The sequence below is a fragment of the Cherax quadricarinatus genome, chromosome 8 (assembly GCF_038502225.1).
Source record: "Cherax quadricarinatus isolate ZL_2023a chromosome 8, ASM3850222v1, whole genome shotgun sequence".
NCBI lineage: Eukaryota > Metazoa > Arthropoda > Malacostraca > Decapoda > Parastacidae > Cherax > Cherax quadricarinatus.
Window position 1 is genome coordinate 43,264,292 of NC_091299.1, and position 10,418 is coordinate 43,274,709.

The 10,418-nt window shown below is 39.8% G+C and overlaps 1 protein-coding gene across 3 annotated transcripts in view; it reads left to right on the forward strand.

Annotated features, from left to right (window-relative positions):
- The window catches only part of LOC138852418 (SH2/SH3 adapter protein dreadlocks-like), a 321,195-nt gene that overhangs the window by 308,350 nt on the left and 2,427 nt on the right, over positions 1 to 10,418 (forward strand). For all 3 annotated transcript variants that reach the window (XM_070083041.1, XM_070083042.1, XM_070083040.1), the window contains one exon: positions 9,885 to 10,418. This exon is cut by the window's right edge. In XM_070083041.1, coding sequence (XP_069939142.1) covers positions 9,885 to 10,085 — 201 coding nt within the window. In that variant the 3' untranslated portion in view covers positions 10,086 to 10,418. The remainder of the gene's footprint in view (positions 1 to 9,884) is intronic.

Below are 10,418 nucleotides of genomic sequence, written 5' to 3' on the forward strand. Positions count from 1 at the left end.
AGATTCTCTACCATTTCATAAGAAAAAATAAAATTTTTTTTTTTTGAAAATTCTTGGACACTGGGGCACCACTTCAGATTTTGGCCTTGGACCCTGAAAGGGTTAATATTGTATTAATTACTATAAGTATTGTATTAACTATAACACAACACTACTTCGACCTATAGTTACATTATCATCATCATCATTTTTTACAGTTTCAAGACCTAAAAAAAATTGGTTGGCTTTTTTTGGAGGGTCTAAAGAACCCCTCCTTTTTCCCATACATATTGTCACTGTAAAGGATTCTAAAGAAGCTGACAATCTTTTTCATAGCTCTCTTGGCAAAACCCATCACAATACATAAACATCCTCATCCAACACAGTAATCCAACAAGATTTTACACAATGTGGCCCAGACACTCATGAACAACTTGAGGTCTAGAATTTCTCTTAACACCAAAGTGAAAATTTCTTTTTGCCCTGACCTTATCCAAGCAACACTGTCAAGCTGACTTTCAATTGTCAGGATTTTCCAGACTCAGATTGTATAGCAGGACAGCATTACAAGTGCTGGAAATGCTCCCAACACCTCAACAATGCAGATATTACCAGTGCTTTGGCCACCCTGCCAAAATTTGTAGATTACTATCAGAAAGCCCACTCTACACTGCTGCTGACTGTAATAATCTATCCTGGATTTAGATCCTCACACTCATTCCCTTTCCTATTTATAGATCTCTCTATATGCTGTTCTATGGTACTGGACTTTGGTCTGTAGTACCTAATCTTCATGACTGCAGTCATTTTCCTCTTTTTCTCATTCTTACACCTATTCCCTTGTGATCTTGCTGTCAGTTTGAGCTGCCAGATTGGGTTCTGTGCACACCATGTCTTTTTCTCGTATGTTCCTCCTACTTAATCTAGTTCAGTTACTGCAACTTTTACAACATTTTTCCTTGCTGCAGAATCGATTGCAATTCCCTGAACTTCAGGTAAACATTATCAGAAATGTGTACCCTGGTGGTCTCCTGAATGTGCTCTTACTGTGTGTGTTTGAAACTTACTGCATCGAGTTGCTACTGTTACAACAGAACTATGGACTGGGTTATAGCTTTTAAACAAGTGAGAACATTTGTCCATCATGTTATCCAGGTGATAAAATGTACTTGTTGATAAGCTTACGTGTCCACTGTCACTATCACTGCTTTTGTGTGTACAGTCTAGTAAACCATACAGAAGTTGACTGGCAAGTACTCTCCAGACCCTGCTCCCATTCTTATAGTTAGTGGCAGTAGTATTGCAGTCCCTGTTGATGTTGCCACAGCAATTATACTTGTATTCCAGGGGTGCACATGAAACACCTGGGTGTCTTATCTTTATTATGAAAATGTTTTACCAGCCATTGGCTTTATCAATTCAATACAGTATTTGAAGGTTTTGAAATTGAAGACAGTAGAAGACAAGTTAGTAAGTGCCTCAGCCTAGATGAAAGTGTTCACCACTGAAGTCTTTAAGAATCTGAAGCATAGGCAGGAAGATTTTTTTTTTGTGTGTGTGTGTGTGTGTGTGTGTGTGTGTGTGTGTGTGTGTGTTAAAAAAGCTTATGACACTACCTGGTATTGCAACATCTTAGTCCAAATCTTAGGCCTCTGAGGCAGTTTGCTACTTTTCCTTAAAGATTTCTTACTGGAATGGCATTTCCATGTCTGAATAACTAGAATAGCTTTTTCCTTGACTTTTATCCAGATTGAAAGCATACCTTAAGGCTGTGTTCTTAGCACTACCCTCTTCCTGCTAGGTATTTATGACCTTGCCTATGTTCTTCCTCTCACTGTTTGGTTGTCTCTGTTATGTCGATGATTTTCTGTTGCTAAAACACATTACATAGCTTTAACAAGACACCCTATTATTCCTCATACCACTCTGTACTGTATGATTTCTGTATCCCTGAACAAGATAGTCAAATTCCTGGATCTTCTGTTGGATTGCTGAATGTCCTAGAAGCCTTGCATAACCTCCCTGAAAGCTGTTATTTCTACACCTGATCCTATTCGTCAAGAGTTATGTTTCAGTCTTCCCCCATCAACATCATATGTGCAGAGGTGAACATCCCATCTTCACAAAATCAGTACAGTGCCAGTTGTTTCATTTTTATTCTCTATTCGCTTTCTCATGGCTGCTTCCCTTCATTGTTTTTTTCCTGTTACATTCACCTTTAATCTTACTTTTCAGTCCCTCCTTGAGAATTTCCAGTGATTCATGTTTGCTCTTCCCTCTTCCCTGTTATTTGTGTAAAAGCTCACTTGTCTCCTTCATCTGTACATTCAGTCTTTCTTTATCACTCTCATGCTGTTGCAGTGTTCACTGACATTTCTAAATTCCCCGATGGCATTGGGTATGCAGCTCATTTATTAGAATTGGTTAGTATTTCACAGTGGAGTTATGTGAAATTCTCACTGCTATCCACATTGTGACCATGTCCACCTTATCATTTGTAGTTGTTTCGGACTCCCAAGGTGATTTACAGGCTATCAAAAATTTGATTCCCCTCATTCCATTGTCTTTCAGATACAGTTTTGCTTAAATTGTATTTCTAGTAAGCACAAAAAAAGTAATATTTTGCTAGGTCCCAGGATATGCTAATGTTGAGGGCAATGAACATGCAGACTCATCTGCATGGTCAGCTGTTCAAGACCTCCCTTACCCAGATTTTTTTTTTTTTTTTTTTTTTTTTAGAGTTCTCACCACCTCCACAACTGATAGCAACAACATGGTCCATGTTGGACCACAAAAAAGTGTTTTCTTCCAAACCACGTTTTGAATTCTGACTGTCTTCCAACCTTCGTGGGGTTTGGGAGATTGCACTCTAGTACTTACATATTAGACATGTGCAACTCACTCACAGATACCACGGAGAAACAACCAGTGCCATTCTGTAAGAACTACCAAGTAACACTATTCATCCAACATATTTTGGCCCCTTCAGTGGCCATGCCATAGTAATACGGCTTTGAAGTCACTGTCTGTACCGTAGTACTATGCCATGAGTTCATCCCACTCAGATAAGCTGTGAGCAGTAAATTTGGCCTAGATATGAGAGAATGGGTCTGTGCAGCAAGTGTACACCATATAAAAAAAATCCTGCAGCTAGCAGTGCATAATTAGGAAAAAATGTGACATTGTCTTTGGTTTAAAACAATGACTTTGCACTGTATTTTCATATGGTTTTATGGTTATATTCTCGGTTTCTTGGTTTCATTTGATAGAATGGAAGATTCTTTCTTTCTTTCAACACACCAGCCGTATCCCACCGAGGCGGGGTGGCCCAAAAGGAAAAACGAGAGTTTCTCCTTTTACATTTAGTAATATATACAGAAGAGATTACTAGCCCCTTGCTCCCGGCATTTTAGTCGCCTCTTACGACACGTATGGCCTATGGAGGAAGAACTCTGTTCCACTTTCCCATGGAGATAAGAGGAAATAAACAAGAACAAGAACTAGAAAGATAATAGAAGAAAACCCAAAGGGGTATGTATATATATGCTTGTACATGTATGTGTAGTGTGACCTAAGTGCAAGTAGAAGTAGCAAGACGTACCTGAAATCTTGCATGTTCATGAGACAGAAAAAAGGACACCAGCAATCCTACCATCATGTAAAACAATTACAGGCTTTCGTTTTACACTCACTTGGCAGGACAGTAATACCTCCCTGGGCGGTTGCTGTTTACCAACCTACTACCTAGGAGAATGGAAGATATATTACAGAAATAGAGATGATTTTGATTGATTTCAGGACTGAAAATAGCTTGAAATTGAGCTCAAAGTAGTGGAAAAGTTAAATTTTTGCTGATATTCAAGAGTAAACAAATCACGTCACTCATCCAGTACACATCCAACCAGTGGGTCTAATATGTATTCACAAATGCATTGATATTATTTATACAATTATTACAATATTGCATAACAATAAATCTGTTTTTATGTGTGAAAAAAATTCTTTGTGTTTACCTGGAGTTTACCTGAAGAGAGTTCCGGAGGTCAACGCCCCCACGGCCTGGTCTGTGACCAGGCCTCCTGGGGGATCAGAGGCTGATCAACCAGGCTGTTACTGTTGGCTGCACGCAAACCAACGTACGAGCCACAGCCCGGCTGGTCAGGAACCGACTTTAGGTGCTTGTCCAGTGCCAGCTTGAAGACTGCCAGGGGTCTGTTGGTAATCCCCCTTATGTATGCTGGGAGGCAGTTGAACAGTCTCGGGCCCCTGACACTTATTGTATGGTCTCTTAACATGCTAGTGACACCCCTGCTTTTCATTGGGGGATGTTGCATCGTCTGCCAAGTCTTTTGCTTTCGTAGTGAGTGATTTTCGTGTGCAAGTTCGGTACTAGTCCCTCTAGGATTTTCCAGGTGTATATAATCGTGTATCTCTCCCGCCTGCGTTCCAGGGAATACAGGTTCAGGAACCTCAAGCTCTCCCAGTAATTGAGGTGTTTTATCTCCGTTATGCGTGCCGTGAAGGTCCTCTGTACATTTTCTAGGTCAGCAATTTCACCTGCCTTGAAAGGTGCTGTTAGTGTGCAGCAATATTCCAGCCTAGATAGAACAAGTGAAGAGTGTCATCATGGGCTTGGCATCCCTAGTTTTGAAGGTTCTCATTATCCATCCTGTCATTTTTCTAGCAGATGCGATTGATACAATGTTATGGTCCTTGAAGGTGAGATCCTCCGACATGATCACTCCCAGGTCTTTGACGTTGGTGTTTCGCTCTATTTTGTGGCCAGAATTTGTTTAGTACTCTGATGACGATTTAATTTCCTCGTGTTTGCCATATTCTGTGTGAATAAAAAATCAAAATAAAATTCATGCATAAAGCCTGGAAATGTAACTAATAACAGAAGAAGTGTTAGTTTAGTGCCAGGAATGCCAGCATTGTTTGTTCTGGACCCTATTTTCAAACTGGAATATTTTAAAATTTATGTGAAATTGGTCAGATTACCAATTTCTGATCATTTTGTTGGGTAGTTGATTAGGCGATTTCTTGTTCTCATTCGATAAAATGGAAGACATACTAGTGAAACAGCTAAGAATTTGGTCTACTGAAACAATGTAAGTGGCTTAAAATAGGACTCAGAGTGGGCAAAATCGCTGATGCTTAAGTATTGCTGGCACAGTAAAATTCGCGAAAGCGTAATTTCTTTAGTTTTCCATCAAATTTTGTACTTTTTGTTTTATTACCTTCAGAAAAAGATTCTGTACTATTTCATAGGAAAAAATAACATAATTATTTTTTTTAAATTCTTGGACGAAGTTTTTGAGTTCACACAGGATCTACTTCTGGCATCTAAAACACCCCCAGCACACTCAGAGAGCAACTTCTTCACTGAATGTCCTGCCTTTGATGCAGACACTTTTGTCTCTCTAACCCTTTGACTGTCACCAGCCCCTTTTAGAAACTCATTCTGTTGCAAAATTTTTGGAATTTTTTTTTTTTCTTATGAAATGATAGAGAATCTTTTCCCGATGGTAATGACACCAAAAGTACAAAATTTGGTCGAAAACTCACGGAATTATGCTCCCGCGAAGTTAGCGGTCTCTGCGACATATACGCATCGGCGATTTTGCCGACTTTGAGCCCTGCTATTAGCCAATTCTGTTGCTCCAGTTGACCAAACTCATAGCTATTTCTTTAGAGCTCCATTTTTTCTATCAGTTGAGTACAAGAAACCGCCCATTTACCGATTTGAACTACCCAATAAAGTGGTCAGAAATTGGCAATTTGGCCAATTTCATGCAAATTAAAAAGATGCCAATTTCAAAATAGAGTCCAGAATAAACAATGTAGACATTCTTGGCACTAAAATAACATATCCTCTGTTCATTAGTCATGTATCTAGGCCCCTCTTATATTACTTTTGCTTTCTATTTTGATTTTTTATTTATACAAAAAATACAAAATTTACTGTTATGCAGACTACTACATTATTGTAAAAATAGTATAAATAATATCAGTGCGCTAGTGAAAGAATATTAGACTCCCCAGTTGATGTGTATTGGACGTGTGGTGTGATTTCCTTACTCCTGAACGTTGGTAAAAATCAAACATTTCCGCTACTTTGAGCTCAATTTCAAGGTCGTTTTCATTGTGAAACTAATCAAAATCATCTCTATTTTTGTAATATGTGTTCCATTTTATCACGTGAGACCATGAAAATGAGAATACAACAATAAATACTATACAAAAATACACCTCAGAGTCGGCATTTTAACCCTTTCAGGGTCCGTCCCGTAGATCTACGGCTTCACGTTGAGTGTCCAAACCGTAGATCTACACCAAAATTCTAGCACCGTCAAATTTAGCGCGAAAGCGCTCATTGGCCTACATGTGAGAGAACGGGTCTGCGTGGTGGGTGTGCGCCATAAACAAAAAATCTAGGTGCCTGCATATCATTGTGGGAACACCGGCTCAGTTACCCTTGTTCACCATGCCTCGTTGCAAGTCAGCTCTCACTCCCCGGAAAATTAGGACTCTCCTCTTCCTATCTGATAGTTCTGACACTGATGGAAGTGGAAATGAAGACGAATTCTATGGCTTTGATCAGTTAGTGACCGAAAGGAATGACCAGAATATCGATAATAGTGCAGAAAACCCTGATGATCCTCAACCTTCTACCTCTGGTGTGGGCACTCGTGACTCACGGTCGGTTGTGCCTCAACGCAAGAGAAAACTAATATTTTTGCGTGGCCAGGCCTCTGACTTCAGTAATGATGATGATAGTGACATGGATTGTGATTTTATTGCGCTTGACGATCATTCGAGTAGTGATAGTGAGGAATCATATTCACCAGTGAAGCGTCGGCATGTTCGCCGCTGCATGCGCTCGGGTAGTGTACCCTATGCTGTTCCCAGGGGACGGAGTACATCCCGTGGCCCTACACCAGGTTTAGATAGTGATAGTGAGGATGATGTGGCTACACTTGGCATGGATAGACCACAGGCATCAGTAGATGGTGGTAGTGGTGATGGTAGTGGCACCGCCATGCGTGACTCACCAGCCCACGCTGGGGCCCACGCTGCTGACTCGTCAGTTCAAGGACAAAGCGGAGCATCAGCCACCAGCCCACCACAACCACAACCACCCGCCCAACCAGCCTATGATGTCCAGTATCCACCAGCAAACTGTATCTGGGATTGGCAGCAGAATCCCAGTTTTGTTCCCAAGCCCCACCACTTTGATGACTCTCAAAGTGGAATTCTACCTACTTGTCCCCTTGGAACCATGGCCAATGAACTGGAATTCTTTGAATTATTCTTTGACCAGCCATTGATGGAAACTATTGTCAGGGAAAGTAATAAGTATTTTGAGTACACCATGGCAAATACGATCATATCACCACAGTCAAGACTACACAGGTGGAAAGAGACGACTGTTGCAGAAATGTATTTGCTTTTTGCAACAATAATGCTTATGCATCATGTCTATAAGCATAATATAAAAGCATACTGGTCCACAGATCGGCTAATTTCTACCCCAGTCTTCAGTGAAATCATCCCAGTGAGCAGGTTTATCTTACTGTTACGTATGTTGCACTTCTCTGACAAAACCAGGCCTGACAGAAGTGACAGGTTATACAAGATTAGAAATGTTTTCGTGTATCTCAAACAAAAGTTCGGCATATACTTTTATTCATTCAAGAATCTTGTAATTTGTTCAAAGGTAGACTCTCATTCAAGCAGTATATACCGAGCAAGAGGAAACACTTTGGTATAAAACTGTTTGTACTCTGTGACTGTGACAGTGGCCTTGTGTTGGATATTGTTGTATACACGGGAAGTAAAACATTGAAAGATACCAAGATGTTATTGGGTATCTCAGGTGACGTAGTGAGAAACACGATGGCACCTTATCTTGGTAAGGGGCATACATTATATTTCGATAACTGGTATACAAGCCCATTACTCAGTGATTTCATGCGAGTGAACAAGACAGATGTGTGTGGCACAGTGCGTTCTAATCGTAAACATATGCCCAGGCTTAACACAGGTACTCGTGGTGATGACGTGCAGGTGTTTACTGCCAATGACATCATGGCATTACGGTGGCATGACAAACGAGATGTCACATTGTTGACAACCATTCACCGTAATGAAATGCAAGACATTGGCAAAGTTGATTGAGTGACTAATGAACGTATTTGAAAACCAGTGACAGTGATTGATTATACACAAAACATGCGCTTGGTTGACAAATGCGACATGCAGATTGGTTTTGTTGATTGTGTTCGTAAGAGTTACAAGTGGTACATGAAACTTTTCTTCCATCTCATGGACATTTCAATGCTCAATGCATATAATATGTACCAAATAAAAACTGGCAACAGACCACCGTATGGTGAATTTTGTTTGTCTGTTGTCAGACAGCTCATAATGAAGTACCAGGTAAGAACACCTGCTATACAACAAGGTCCTCGAATTACTCAGGATATACCCAAGCGTTTGAGGAGGGAAGGTGATCATTTCATAATACAGCTTCCTTCAACTCAGAAGAAATTTGCTCAGAAGAGATGCATCGTCTGTGCACAAACAAAACGACGGCAACAAAGACGCAAAGACACTCGGTTTGTGTGTGAGGAATGTAAGGTGCCTCTGTGCATGGTGCCTTGTTTCAAGGCGTTCCACAAGCTCCAGCAGTTCCAAAACCATGTCCAGTGATTGTAAGTATGTAAATATATGATAGAACATTAGTATTGTAATAAACAACACTGGTAAACAATATTACAGTAATAACTTTAGTGCAGTTATTGTGTTCAATACAGTGAGTTTATATATATACATTATATACAGTATTGGTCTCTCAGGCCCCAAATGTTAGTAGGAAAAGAAAAAAATTGGAAAAGAAAAGAAAAAAAACTATAAAAACCGCTAAATAAAGTAATGCGCGTATGTGGAATTCGTCGATGTTGCCGCCACCACATCATTTTGGACAAACTTCTTGGCACTGTATCTCAGTAAGTACTGATCAGAATTTTTTTTTTGTCTTATTACCTTCACAAAAATAAGCTCTTTAATTCTGTAAGAAAAAATAATTTTTTATTTATTTATTTTTTTTTTTTCAAAATTTCTTGGACACTGGAGCACCACTTCAGATTTTGGCGTTGGACCCTGAAGGGGTTAATCCAAAAAAACAGTCAGTTTTTTTTCTCATTATGCACTGCGTGCTGCAGGATTTTTTTTTATGTGGTGCACACTGACCACACAGACTCATTCTCTCACATATGGGCCTACAAGCTTTCTCCTGCTTGATTTGAAGCCGCTAGAATTTACGTGTATAAATACGTCCGAAACAGTGGCGCATAAGACGTATATATACGACGAAAACAGTCAAAGGGTTAATGGAAATTAACCTGTTGCACCAACTTTAATTTCAGTTTTACTCTGACACTAATCCTCACCTCTGCTAAACCCTAACTTCACACATCTCTACCCTCTTGCAGCACTGTATGACCCTTATGGTTAATTAATCTGTATGTGCACACCTCCCTTTGACCCTTCACCTTGTACATTTGGTTTTCTCCATCTTATGTCCTCTCTACATTTCTGTATTACTTTTTTTTTAGAGTGCAGGCACTGCCTTTCCCACCTCCAGGATTCGAGTCTGGCTAACCAATTTTCCTTGAATCCTTTCATAAAAGTTATCTTGCTCATACTCCAAGTGCTTGTCCATTTAAATATACTTGGCTCCATTCATTCCTATCTAACACGCTCACACAAGCTCCAACAATTGCTGAGACAACCCCTTCCCCCTCCTATGTTCTTCAGTAGTGACTGTTGCATCTTTCATAACTTATGTGGTTTATCTTTAGTTGATAAATAAGCTTGTTTATTCTCATCTTTATTTACAGGTGGGTGACTTCAGTGTATCTTTGAAGGCAGCAGGTCGCAACAAGCACTTCAGAGTTCATGTTGAAAATGGATTGTATTGTATTGGTCAAAGAAAATTTCAAACCTTGGACCAGCTAGTGGATCACTACCAGCGGTCACCTATTTATACCAGCCAAAAAGGAGAGAAGCTTTACCTAATCCGGCCGTTGCCTAAACCCTAAGCTATATTAATACGTATCTGTAACAGATAGATTATTATTCTTATTGAAAAACTTTGCCGATACTGGAATGATAACTTCTTAACCTTGGCCTTTTGTGAGATAATCATATGGGTACTTGGTGTGTCAAGAAGTTTAAGGCAAGGGAAACTGTCCACTTGGCATTTCAGCTGTTGCTGTTGCCACAGTAGTTCTTCCGCAGTCAATTTAAAATATTTTCTGAATCCATGTTATGTTAACTCGTCAAGGCCTGATGTTTAAGATAGTGGATTTAGTTAGTCTGACAAGCTTAAAAGATAAAAGGTTTCTTTATTAATTCGGTAGCTAAAATTTAAA